Here is a 13,738-nt window from a genome sequence, read left to right on the forward strand (position 1 = left end):
GAATGTTATCGCCAGGCGAATGTTGTTGAAAGCTGTGTGTATGTGTGTAGGATGCACATTGTAGTTTATGGATGAGGAGAAAGACGCTGGGAACGGTGGTGGTACATTTGGCCCAAGTATACCTAGGACGAAAGTGAGGTTATTTAAATGTTGCAAAGAATCTATAAAAAACGATCGGACAACGTGGAGCGACCGGAAGGTTGCGCAATGATGTGTCAAAGTCGCGGTAAGGGACGAAAAGCACACTTGATTTGCAAAACACTGGAATTGGTTTGAATTAAAAATAGTTAAAACCCTAGGTTGGCCACTTTTTCCTCCTTTGCAGCTAACCACGTGACCACGTGACCACGTGCTTCGTTACTTTGCGCCAAAGAGTTTTCAAATACCAAAAACATGCAAGCATTTACGTGTGTTACGTCAACGGCATACGCTGTAGAATCTAACTGGACTATTTAGATTGGGGATTCCAGCAGAAGCTCAACCGTGAACGTGAACGAACATAGTTGGTATGATTTTAGTAGTACTCTAATTTTAAGGACTAGTGCTCTGTGAACATTGACCACAGGCTCGACCGAGGTTGTGCAGTGAGCAGAGGAGGAGAAGAGTGCTAGTAAGAAAAAACGAAGTAAATTGCAAACAAGCAAACAAACGACAAAATCACAAAGTCTTCCTTCAAATGAAATGTTAATTAATCAACGATTCATGCTCACTCTCAGATACTCTCGTTTGATGGCGGTGGGATGGCGTGGTGGCTTGCGCGAGGAGCAGGAGGGCTAGTGGGGTACGCGGCTAACCGAAGCATGCCCGGCCCTCCATCCACCATCCGGCCAGCCCATCGTCCTGTCTGTATATTTCATCTCGAAAGTGATGTGAATCGTTTATGTAATGTAATGGTCAGTGAATTTAAAGAAAAGCATACGCTACACAAAAAGAAGAAAAAAAAAACAATCGTATATTAAAATGTACAATTACACAAAAAAAGTTAGTCAAGACGAACGACACTCTATATAGAAGAAAACCAGAAAATCATCCGCAACTATAACGCATTAGTTCGCTTCAGTTGTTGTCGGAAAAGCACTCAACAAGCGCGTGTACTCAGCAATTAGTTCTTCTAGCTGCAGATGCGAACACAAAGCATAGCCAAATGTGAGGAAAACTCTGCCATCGCTAGCACAAATGGAAAAAGTTGTAGAAATTTTCACCCGCATTTCCTCTACTCTGATCTGAAAGGTACGAGTCGAGTTTCCCAGCACCGAAACACCTTTTAAATGGCGCTCCAATTCAATCTGGACCTGGACGCAATGCCGCTGTGCCGTTGCGGCGTTCAGCTTAACTGAGCAAAATGAAATCGAAACTTAAGGAATGGCAAGCAGAATCCACACATCATTTAAAGCAGTCAGACAAAAAACTAGAACACACAAACGTAACAAACAATGAAAGCATAAACAAACTCCCTACCTAGATGTTATGTGTTGTTGAAAAGAAATAAAATAAATGCGATGTCGAAGGAGAAAAACGGCTAACCCGAGATTCATTCGAGCGAACGTGCGTATGCGATGGTCACAACATGATTAAATAAAGCGTATCATATCTAACGGAAACCGGTTTTGTTAAACTTCTTTTTTTTTTCGAATAAACTCAAACGAATCGATTTATTTTTGCATGCAATAATCAACAGATTGGGAGTGGAATATATTTCGTGAGCGCACTACTCGAACGGTGTCGCCGGAAGCACCACTCCGGTACAGGAACCGAACCCGATGCGCAAACCCTCCGTGCTGCAGTGTCCGCGGATGGTAACTTCGTCGTTGTCCTGCAGAAATTTGCGCGTCTCACCGCCCGCCAACGGAACCTGTTTGGTGCCCTTCCAGCTTAGCTCCAGCATCGAACCGAACGAGTCGGACGCATCGCCACTGATCGTTCCCGACGCCATCAGGTCGCCCGGTTTTAGATTACACCCGGTAACAGTGTGATGCGCGATCTGCTGCAGCGCCGTCCAGTACAGGTTTCGGTAGTTCGACCGGCAGACCGTCGTTGCTACGCCCGTTGCCTTCGCTGATGTGTCGCCCGTTGGGAGGAGAAACGACAAACAAAAACAGGAAAAGAGGAATGTCAGAAAGAATGTATTCTAATGCACGAACGAGTCGTATTGAAAACAGGTTTCACTTTCGTTGAGCACCAGAACCGGATCGCGCCTCGGCGATCGTCGGCTATCATTCGAATTTGACTTACGCTTAATGTCGACCTCCAGTTTGATGTCGAAGTTAAACTTTTGCTCGTGCTGAAGATAGGGGAACGGTGTCGGGTCCTGGGGGAAGTTATCCACCAGAAACGGCTCAAGGGCGGCCACCGGGACAACCCAGGGTGAGATGGTGGTACCGAGATTCTTCGCCGTGAACGGCCCCAACGGTACGTACTCCCACTTTTGGATGTCCCGTGCGCTCCAATCGTTCATCAGCACCATGCCGAAGACACGGTTCGCTGCGTCACGGACAGAAACTCGCTCTCCCAGTGCCGTCGGAGGGCCACCGACGAAGAAGGCCATTTCCAGCTCGAAATCGAACAACCGGCAGGGTCCGAAAGCTGGATTCGCTCCATCGACCGGCAGCGTTTGACCGTACGGACGACGGATCGGAGTTCCGGAGACGACGACCGAGCTGGCTCGACCATGATAACCGACCGGTAGGTGCTTCCAGTTGGGCATCAGGGCATTCTCTTTGCCGCGGAACATCACACCGACGTTGGTGGCATGATGGATCGACGAGTAGAAGTCCGTATAGTCGCCGATGTTGGCCGGAAGGTGCATTTTCGCATCGGATTGCAAAACCAACGCCTGGGCTTGCAGATCGGCATCCTTGTGTAGCGCGGAACCTTCCAGCAGGAGCTCCTTGGTAATGCGTCTCACTTCCGACCACGCATCACAGCCCAGGGACATTAAGTCATTAAGGACGGTGGCGCCAAGAGCGGCCTAGTGAGGGAAAATACAAATGATTTGACGTGAAATAACTGGCAAGTTAAACAATGTTCTTCGTACTTACACGAACATTTTCTGGGTAAAATTGTTTCACGGCAGAAAGATCGAGGATTTGATCGCCAATCGCCACACCAATCCTGGCCGTTGGCTGCGCAGAGAGAAGCGAGAGAAAAGGTTAAAGCAAACGATAATCTTAGCGCGTTCAGATACACCTTACATTAGCCGCGGTACTGAAGACGCCATATGGAAGATTTTCGATCGGGAAGTCGCTTCCCTGTGGAACGTTGACAAACGACATGGTTCTGCGATGATGGTACGATCGTTGCGGTGAGTAAAGAATCGAACTGAAGACACAAACCACGCTGAACAACGTTAACCACAACCGAACTATGATTACACTCCACACGGCCTATCGCGGGCGTTCTCCGTAGATAACTAAATTCCTAATCCGGTACTGCCGGTATACGAGGCGATCGACGCAAGTTGTTTACGTCCAGTTCAGTCTAACGACACTGCGCGGATGTGGTTGTTAGCTTAGCAGCCCCACGATGTTCGCGTCTAACGCTGTTCTAATGTGTGCGTTTGTTGTCGAGCAACGCATGGGAACAGTTTTGGAGCCGGTTCCAGCATTGTAGGCATCCATGCGCGGAGATAAGCTCATTTACATTCTCGTTTGTGGCCTGATCTGAGGTAGATCGCCGGATGGTTTGTTACAAAGTATCGTGGAGGGTGGCTTATTTTTATCCACGAACTATTCCACATAAGCCAAACTAAATTGAAATCTCATTACAAAATTTATTATATTTTGAGTAAACACAAATTGAGTTGTATTAGCTGTAGAAATATTTGTTCAAGTAAGGATGATATAAAACAATTTTATTTACAATTTTACATAAATTATAACAATTACAAATTGTGTTGTATACACAATGTGAGTAAAATATGTCTAGGATAAAACAAATTATGAATTTTGTGGCAAAACAAACTTAGCTGTATTTTCGTATATTGAATCCGTGATATAAAGAACACATTTAGTTTTTCTTTGAATTATTTTCAAAAATAGCTCTTAAACCAGAAACATCGTTCATGTATTATAGTTTTAAGATTTAGAAAAAACATTGTACCTTAATGATTAATCAGCCTTCTCAAGCATTTTTGTGACGTGATGCTGCTTCGCGTATTCCCACATGAAAATGGCACCAGTTACGTGGACGTTTAGGGAACGTACCACACCAAACTGTGGAATCTCACCGATTAAATCTAGATGTCGTATGATTTCCGCAGGAAGACCATTTTTCTCGTGCCTATAAATAAACGGGACCACAGAAATAAGTCAAATGTTTATCAACCGATGAGTGTTTAGGACTTACCCTAGGACGAGAATGCACTTTTTAGGAAATTCAAGTTGTTGAATCGGTTTACTGCCAGTCGTTTGTTCAGCGCCAACAATCGAATATCCTTTATCCTTCATCTCCTGTAGGTACTCGACCAGCTTGTGTGCTTTCAGCTCGCCAACGTTTAACCACTTTTCTGCGGTCATACTGTACAAATGAGCATGGGAAGTAGACAATCAGTAACAATAGTTTTCCTCGGTTTATCCTGAATTACCTCAATGCTTGAAATTCCTTATTGTCGATATCTTGGAGGGAATTGATGACGAACTGTTTCACTGCGAAAATTTCGCTCGTTCTGGCCAACCCTCCGAGATTTGGTGCCCGATTAACCAGACTCGCCACAACTATCAGACCTTCCGTGTAGTCCTTTGAATAGAAAAGGCGATTAACGGTTGAGGAAAAAATCCATGCACCTTCATCCACTTACCATCTTCTTGAGACACAAATTCTCCGGCAACCCAAGCAGTAGTTCCTGGCTCGGCTCTAGGTTCTTTAAGGGTACAATTTTTCGCTGCACAAAATCGGCACCCCCAACCGATTGGGCCAGGAAAAGATTTTCGCGCTTTTCGATCGATAACTCATCGAACTCGAGAGGCTGCCCAAGGTGACTCTCCCCGAGGCCCAACATTTGGAGGCAATCTTTCAGTATTGCCGTCCCGACGACGTCCTCCGGTGGCGCCATGGAAACCTTCGGTATGTTGTGAAAGATATTTTCCATCGTCAACAGATTCCCGTAATCGAAAACACTGTTGAAACGGAAATCTTTCATACATTTCTCTATGTTACGCTCCACGTTACCCTGCCGGAGGTAGCTGTTCACGGCTGCATAGATCTCCCCGAAAGGACCCTCTTCGATGGGTTGCGGGGAGAACTTTGCGATCAGCTTCGTGATTGTTATCTGTGCGTACAGGCGGGTGGAGAAGTTTTGCGCCATCGTCCAGGGCAGCAGCAGATAGATATACTTTTCGTTGAGCGTCGAGGTCTGGCAGCAGCGCAGCCAAAGTATGACGAACACCGACTGTATGCCGGATACTTTAACCTTTTCGTTACGGAGCGAATTGGCGATAGTGAGTGTATCGATCGTGCTATCGGCCACGATCAGTTCGATCAGATAGTTGATGTTCGGTTGATTCGTTTCGTACAGCATGACCTCCAGTAGTGGGTATGGTTTCGTACCGGTCAGCTTGAGAACAACGCAAAGGGCTTGAATGATGCGTAGCTTCTGCCGGTGCGTAATAGAATCGGCATAATATCGTTCCTTTGCCTTCGTTATTTGCACAAAACGTTCCATCAGCATTCGTTCCAGTTTAAGGAGAAACAGAACCGCGTCGGGGTGATTTGCCTGAACGATTCGGTACAGGAACAGGACGCATAGTACGCGAACACGTGCGTCCGCTTGGGCAACATATCGGGGATGCTGATTTAACCTAAAATTAATCATCAACAACCTTATTCAAAAAGAAAATTCTGGAAGGTAAATTTATTGATACTGGTACTTACGATACTTCAAAAGCGCAATGATCAATTACTTCATTTTCTATCCTAAAAATAGAAAAAAACAAATCATCTACTGACTGTTAACACAAGAATGGCGTTCACAACTCAACTCACTTTTGATCTCGCTTTTGAACATCTCCTAAAGTAATTCCCTGCAACAGCAGCTTCCCGAAGGCGCTCCAGTTGAGGATGATCGGTATGGGAAGTTGGAAGATGTTCTCGAATACGATGTTTGCCAACCCATAGATGGTGCTCGCTTGCTCGAGAAACAATTCTATATAGGCAGTTTCTTTTGGGTCGATTTGTACGTCGTATGGATCAATTTCCGCTACATCGTTCAGCCTTGTGTAGGGTATTAGTAACATGGCAATGAACTTTTTGATCAGTTTCATAAAATGATCTGATTTACGGTAGTTCAATATCTCCTTATAACATCGATTAACTACAACGAGACGTGCTTTATGGTGCGATTGTGAGTGTAGTATCTCGAGCACATTCATCAAGACGTCGATGTTTCCGACGTCAAGAAGACTGATTAGTTTCAACCAATCGTCTTCAGAACGAAGCCCATTTTCATGGCAGTAGAGTAAAAAGATTTCCGACATCATGACATACAGTTGGTCGATCGATAGCTTTGCTGATTGCTGACGCTGGAGGTTGTTTTTGAACATTATGTGGAAAATTGATTCCAATATGTTTGACGCGCTGCAAACATCCCCCATATGTATGATGCATAGATGAGCAATTTGAATCGTTTCAACTGCCACCGCGTCGGTATTGTCGAATAGGATCAAACGATCGTGGAGTTGGTTCCGAAGATCATTGAGGATTTCATTCCATCCATTGCTGCATGGAGCCGATACTTTCTTCGCTAATCGTACAGATTTCGACACTTCTCTAAGTGTGGAGAACATAGTAGGCGAAATTGGTATCTTCGATTGTATTGCTTGTTTTATTTCAAGCATTTGAGGGGGTGTGGCATCTGGTAAGGTCTTTAAAATGCGTATGTGAACCGTTTCTGGTAATTGATGAAGAATGTTCCAAAAAATGACATGATTTGATTGTGAAAGAGTCTTCATCAGCTTATCCTGCTTGACCGGTTGTGCATTGACGATCCATTTGACCAGTATGTTTTTTATGAAAAACGTGTCGGTGACGGTGACCATTGGCAGGTGCGCCAATAATGCTTCTTCCGTTATAGCGTCACAAAACGTTGTACCTGATTCATCCTGAACATGTTCCGGCAATATGGTAAACACCGATGAAAGTTTCTCAATCTCGCATACAAGCACCAGAAGCTGATTTGATCTCGTAACCTTCCGACATCGGTTCACGTATCGCGTGATAGTTTTCAACAGCAATACAACTGTGATGTACCGAAGCGATACGTTTTTCACTTCGTGACATACTTTTACGCAATTGCTGAGGCTTTTTAGCGAGATAAAGCATCCAGCTTCGTCTGTTTTTAACAGGTCTGATTGTTCATGTATCACGTTTACGATGCAATAGTACGGTACTGAGTTCCAACTTATATCCTGGATGGAATTCGTCAAGTATGACAATGCTTCAGCATTGTTGTAGTACTGTTTCAGGGCATGAATGATTTCAGCAACGTTGTCGAACAGTGTCATTCGGTTGAATGCTTCTAAGAATTGATTTTCCAGCACCGTATCAGAAGGATCAAAGGATCTTTGCTTCAGAAAGTGCTGTATCCCGCTATTTGCAACACGTGGGTTATCGTGCAGCAAAATTAACCGTAGAAGCAAATTTTTCCATGCCACGTGCAGGGGATCTACCTTCTCAAGCAACTCCAATGCTGGCAGAATCAGATGAGTTTGTGTTTCGTTCAATGCTTCGGCAATGACTACAAACGACTGCCAGGCGTTGTTTAGTATCTCCGATCGTGTTTTGTCCTGGAACCAGTTGAAATATGTACTGGACAAATCTTGCTGAAACTGCTTTGCATAACCGATGGCGTACTGTACGAAGGCCAAGGCTTCTTTCCGACATACCGCTACTTTTCCAGTGAGGCTTTCCATCACGATGGGCCAAACATGATCGCACTGTATGACTGACAATATTTCCGCTTGTTTGTCCTCCAATCGAAGTAAAGTTTCCATCAACTGATGAAGCATAAATGACCTATTTTCGGTGATTAGTTTTGTATCTTGAAGCATTCGCAGCCACACGTCGAATAGTTTGGGATAGAATTCCATTAGCGTTTGCAAGCATGCGAGCGCCTTCATTCTCACCACTTTTGATTCCGAAGCAAGCCTTCTTATCATTTCTTCGCCTTCAAACGCATTAAATAATGAACATAATTCCGGGCGTTCTTTTGCCAAGATGAGTAACGTTCTCAGCACATCGTAGTAGACGGGTAGCTCGATGTATTCCGTTCCAAACATTTTCACCAGTAATTCCAATTCTGATCGTATGGCTCCAACATCTTCTTCGACCAGTATCGTCAGAGTAAGGGCACTCAAGATCCATCCGAATGTTTCACTGTCGGCTTGCAAGCGTAAATAGTTTTCATGAATGATGGCTATTATTTCCTGCACGGTCAGTTGGATAACTTGCAGGGACTTGGGAAGTTTGCCACGTTTTTTCATCAGCAATACGTAAACAAATGCTTCGAGTGACGATTTACGCAAGTTACGGACATTTTGAAAGAAAGCTTTCTCGTTGAGTGCGAACTGTATCACTTCCTCGTGAATTTCCGTACTAGTTGTGCACAAATCATGGACGAATTTCGTTTTGTAAACCATTTTACCACGTTCGGGGAAATTTTAGATTTAGCCGGCACTGTTTTGTTTACGTTTGCCATATGAGAAATGCCAAAACTAAACATGTGTGCGTGAAGTCCATTTCCCAAGGAGTGGAACCTTTCAGGTAGAGTGAAATTGTGTGTTATATCTGACATATTACAGGGGTTTTCAGATGATATCATTACAACAGCACCAGATTCTACTGAATTCAACTGGATTCAACTGGATTCAACTGGATTCAACCGGATTTAAAAAGGATTCAACCGGATTGAACTAGACACCGGATTAAACCAGACACAACCGGAAGATTCAACCAGATTCTACGAAATTCAACCGGATTCAACCGGATGCAACCGCATTCAACTGGATTCAATTGAATTCAAACCAGATTTAAACCGGATTCAACCGGATTCAAACGGATTCAACCGGATTCAACTAGATTCAACTGGATTAAAACCTGTTTCAACTGAATTCAACCGGATACAAACTGGACTCAACTGGATTCAAACCAGATTTAAACCGAATTCAACCGGATTCAACCAGATTCACTGGATTCAAACCTGATTCAACCGGATTCAAACGAATTCAACCTAATTCAAACGGGTTTAACCTAATTCAAACCAGATTCAAACCGGATTCAACCAGATTCAACCGGATTCATACCGAACTTAACCGGATTCACTGGATTCTGGACACTGGATTGATGATTTTCAACCAATTGTTCAAGTGAACAAAGATTTATTTCTTCATTTAATAAAAAATGGGTCCGCGACAGCCGAGCGGTAGCGCCGGTTAGAAAATCGGCCCATGAGCGCCGGGGCTCACCACCTCGACGGCTTGGGTTCGAATCCCAACCGAGACCGGACCCTCCCCTGTACGAGAGGACTGACTATCCACGTACTCAAAGGGAAAAAGTCTTGTAATCCCTTCATGAGACAGGCATGACTAACAAGATCGATACGCCAAGAAGAAGAAATAGAAGAATAAAAAAAAGATCGTCACTGAAACCAACTTCAACAACAAATAGGTTTGATAACTGTCAAAAAAATGTCTACATCATGCACCTTGGTATTTGGCACCTTGGTCAGAATTGATTTAGACAGGAAAACAAATATTAGAAAGTATCGTCTTGCAAATTCTCTTGCATTGTCTCGCAGCAGGATTTTTGCAAGCATTGAAAAGCGCCATGCAGCAGACCGGGGTCGAAATTCAAGATTTAACGTAACTACATCTCGTTCCAAGTGGAGTGATTGCAAAGTATACTAACATCCTGTTTTGATTGTTTTACAGTGTCACCAGCAGTGATGGTACCAATCCACAAGCAACTCCTGCAGGCGAAGAAGGAAGCAATCCGGGAGCAACAGTACCAATCGATGAATGGACGGACATCACGACCGATTTTTTCGATTGTGTAAAAGGTAAGGCACCCGCGTAGAACAATTCATTGTTGCAAAGAAACTAATATCGATGATTTACAGATCTAAAGCTCGGAGAACTTGTGCATGACTCGCTGTTCGGGTTGCTCGAGGCAATGTCCGCTATCGAAATGATGGACCCGAAAATGGATGCCGGAATGTGCTGCAACAGGGAAGCCACACCGTTAACATTTGATACTGCAGTCGAGGTAATGCGATCGTAAAAGATATATTTACGAAATAATTCCTTTCTTCTTCCCTTCCCCTTAGACGGGTCAGCTTAAGTTGGTCAACTTGGAGCCAAAGGAATGCATTGGCATCATCGATGCAGTTTACTCGTGTACCGTTTCATGGCTGGAGGGACACTCGATGGCACAAACCGTACTCACCTGCCTCTATCTTCATAAACCGAACCGCGTCGAGTGTAAAACGATGAAATCGTTTTCCATTGCAATACAGAAGATTATTAACTTGATAAGAAATTTCATCTTCAGGTAACTTGTGTTCTACTGCTCAAGTCTTCACTGTTATAAATTATGATTTTATTCGTAGGGCTCATGTTTTCGAAGAGGAAGACTTCCAACTTGGCACATTCGACAACAACCTGTGCTCAGAAATAACGGAGGCTAAAGCATTGAATATGTTGAAAACTGCAGAGGACGATCTGATCAAAAAGGCTAAGGATGTTGAAGACGAGACGGAAAAAGATGCAATACAAGCATTGCTGACAAGAATGCGTTTTACCAGGCTGTTTCTGCAATGTTTGGTCTCGCTTTACCCAGTGAAAGTATGTCTAACCCAAGGGTTAAAGATTAAGATGCATAACTAATCCTTTTTAAATTGTAGCAAAGTACGACATGGCAGCTAGGGCAAGAAATAACGGTGGTAAGGATGGAAAGGGATGATATTTTTTAAATTTAGATATTAATCTGTTTTACTGTTTTTCAGCAAAGCGTTTCACCGACGAAAAATGAGATGGTCGACATTGTGAAATCGTTGAACGGTGCATTGGAGCTGGCACAGACCATGGAGAAGACAATCGATCTCGGCACGCAACCGGAGGAAGGATGTAAGCATGAAACGTGTGGCGATTTTTCTTCGTTTTGGTACATTGTCTTCATTTTAGCCGACGCACCGAATCCGATGGGCTTTTCCATGATGGTGAACCAACGGTTGCTTCCTCCGACCTTTCCCAGGAGCACCAAAATCAAGGACCGCAAATCGAGCATCCAGTATCTGGTAGAATTGATACAGCGCATAAAGCATGCCTGCAAAATAGTGAACTGTACCAACTTTCACGCCGCTTTGGTAATTTCTCGTGATCCTTTCTTCCTATGTTTGGCGGTTAAAAATTGTTCCAGAAATAATTTTTCTCGCGTAGAATTTTCTTATGGATTTCAGCAAAAAGTTCGGACCATGTCTACTGTCTCGGAGCATCCCGCAAACCTTGTATCTGCCTGCCCGTGGCAAGGTGTTCGGGGTGAAACCGCTGACGGAGGTGCTCAAAGAGTCTGCCAGGGCGTTCATTGCCCCTCCCGTTCTGCTTCCCGATAATCCACTGTTTAACCATGTGGGCGTATGTTTCGTTGTGTGGTTGACCGTACACGACTATTTTCATTTGATTTCATCTTCGATTTTTTTTTTTCGCAGGCCGTAATGTGCGTCAATTCGTTTTTCGAGTACAACGAACCGACGTTTAGTACACTGTTTGCAATCTGCGGATACAATCGCGCCCGGCAACGGGACCGGCTGGGCATGATAATGTCAAGCTTCGCACACCTGCAGGACGAAGCGGAACGGGTCGACGTTTACCTGCACTCGCTGTCGCTGAAGAATGAAAACTCGCGTCAGCATCTGGCGTGCTTCGGCACGTGGGTGTTCTACCATTGTCTGCGGGCGATGTCCTTCTACCTGCTGGCGGGGTTAGAGCTGGAGCTTTACAGTGTGCACGAGTATTTGTACATTTTCTGGTACCTCTACCAGTATCTGTTCTGCTGGATCGGGTCCGCCCTGACGCGGGCCGAAACGTTCCTGGCCGAGCAGGAGTACATGGCCGACATGAAGGCGGCGGCAACGAAGGGTGCCAATCAGAAGAAACCGAAGGCGAAGAAACGGAAGAGCAAGTCCGACGCAAAGGAGATCATCTTCAATCACGCCATTCAAACGTTGTGCGGCGGGTACTACAAGGCGCTGGCCGGGTTCATTAAGGAGGATAGAATCCCGGAACCGCTGCCAACGTTTGATAACGAGCAGGTTCGCTTCGAGCATCGTTTTGCCCCGTTTGCCACGCTCGCGACGCCACCGCCGATGCCGTACTCCGAGTTTAAGCAGATGAAAATTTTCCTGCTACAATCGCCCGCGACGGAGCTGTATGCGGCCGCTGCCAAGCACTTCCACGAGGCTCGGACGCTGCTGGAAACGTTCCCCAATCCGGACGACGATGTACGTTTCTTTTTCCCCAACTTGCACCGGTTCTATTTCAATTTACGGTCAACAATTGTTTCCACCCTTTTCTTCCTTTTGCAGTGGTCCGAAGTCGTGAAGGTGGCCAAAATGAATTTCGTCATGATGAATCTGCTCGCCAGCGGGCACAGCAGGCAGTCGAAATTGCCGCCCGAGTTCGATTTCTCCTGCCATCGGTACTTTCCGATCATTAAGCAAAGGAAATAGCATCGCGCAGAAACGAACCCGCATGAACCTGCGGTCAAAGCCGTGGGTACGGTCGCGCTCCGTACCATTCCACTGGTCGTCGGGGAATGCTGTCGCTAATTTATTCTAGCTGGAAGTTGTATATTGTACCATGAATAAATATTTTGTGTGCAGAAAAACGTATACGACAGTTCGAGTTCGTTTTAAAAGATACATCACATAAAGAGGAATTAATCTATGTTGCTAATTTGAATGCTTGTGAGTGCGTACATAAGAAAATGTAATTTTCCAAACAGATAATATGCTACCAGTATCCTTACAGCTTCCGAGAGGAATGATAATTCTCCCAGCCATTCGATGTAACGGCTGAAGTAGGTCATCCCCGCTCCAGCCGGGAGTGCGTTTTAACGGCATCCAGAAAGTCAGGGGCACATAATTCAATCACCCTGGAACGATCCCTGTACTCGCGCGTTTATGGGTGAAAGTTTGCCATTCCCATCCCCCATGCCGCGTGGTAGATGTACCATTTTATTAGCTTTCGGATGATCCGCCACTGGCATTCGGCAGCAACCCTCAGGAGTGTGTCGGTCTCGTGTCGTAAAGTTTTGGGATGACTAGGACTGTTTCACATGCGCCGACGGACCGCATGCCCTCTCCGAAACCCACTCTCCGGGGAGCGAAACGTTTCGAGGGATTATGCTGTATCGGTTTCTTCGTCAGCGCTCGTGCATACGAGAAACATGGTAATCGGTTTCGTTTTATGACCATTAACGGGTGGTGTCAAGCCCGGGCCTCCCCGGTCGTGGGTCGTGGCACGCGACCCAGGGTTCGTTTGCCTTGGGGTATGTTAATCAACCAAAGTCGTTTTAATAGCAAGAAAGCGGATGATTCCCAGTCGTTGCCGAGCGTGTTCATAAAGTATGCTGGTTTAACACTTCCACATTTGAGATTGTGGTGCTAATGCATGCGTTTTGGATAAATTATTCCATCAGAGAGCACTACAGCCACGACTGACTCTACTAAATAACACTATATTAGATTAGC

At 45.1% G+C, this 13,738-nt stretch overlaps 3 protein-coding genes across 3 annotated transcripts; 1 reads left to right on the top strand and 2 right to left on the bottom strand.

Moving 5' to 3' along the window:
* Positions 1 to 1,666: 1,666 nt before the first annotated feature.
* On the bottom strand, positions 1,667 to 3,476 carry LOC131288121 (fumarylacetoacetase). The gene is made up of 4 exons (XM_058317236.1): positions 3,192 to 3,476; positions 3,039 to 3,122; positions 2,233 to 2,968; positions 1,667 to 2,055 (listed from the first exon to the last, which is right to left on the bottom strand). Exons 1-4 carry the CDS (start codon positions 3,270 to 3,272, stop codon positions 1,709 to 1,711), a joined length of 1,248 nt encoding a protein of 415 aa, XP_058173219.1. The 5' UTR covers positions 3,273 to 3,476; the 3' UTR covers positions 1,667 to 1,708.
* Positions 3,477 to 4,101: 625 nt separating this feature from the next.
* LOC131291825 (uncharacterized) lies at positions 4,102 to 8,630 on the bottom strand. The gene is made up of 6 exons (XM_058320749.1): positions 5,980 to 8,630; positions 5,869 to 5,910; positions 4,796 to 5,795; positions 4,583 to 4,734; positions 4,345 to 4,515; positions 4,102 to 4,278 (listed from the first exon to the last, which is right to left on the bottom strand). The coding sequence occupies exons 1-6, from the start codon at positions 8,628 to 8,630 to the stop codon at positions 4,107 to 4,109; spliced, it is 4,188 nt and encodes a 1,395-aa protein (XP_058176732.1). The 3' UTR covers positions 4,102 to 4,106.
* Positions 8,631 to 9,816: 1,186 nt separating this feature from the next.
* Positions 9,817 to 12,863, top strand: LOC131294183 (N-alpha-acetyltransferase 35, NatC auxiliary subunit). The gene is made up of 11 exons (XM_058322228.1): positions 9,817 to 9,851; positions 9,921 to 10,048; positions 10,109 to 10,254; positions 10,316 to 10,539; positions 10,598 to 10,832; positions 10,892 to 10,930; positions 10,994 to 11,114; positions 11,172 to 11,353; positions 11,427 to 11,621; positions 11,696 to 12,487; positions 12,572 to 12,863. The coding sequence occupies exons 1-11, from the start codon at positions 9,817 to 9,819 to the stop codon at positions 12,713 to 12,715; spliced, it is 2,241 nt and encodes a 746-aa protein (XP_058178211.1). The 3' UTR covers positions 12,716 to 12,863.
* The last annotated feature ends 875 nt before the right edge of the window (positions 12,864 to 13,738 follow it).

Source organism: Anopheles ziemanni, chromosome 2 (genome assembly GCF_943734765.1).
Source record: "Anopheles ziemanni chromosome 2, idAnoZiCoDA_A2_x.2, whole genome shotgun sequence".
NCBI classification, from domain to species: domain Eukaryota; kingdom Metazoa; phylum Arthropoda; class Insecta; order Diptera; family Culicidae; genus Anopheles; species Anopheles ziemanni.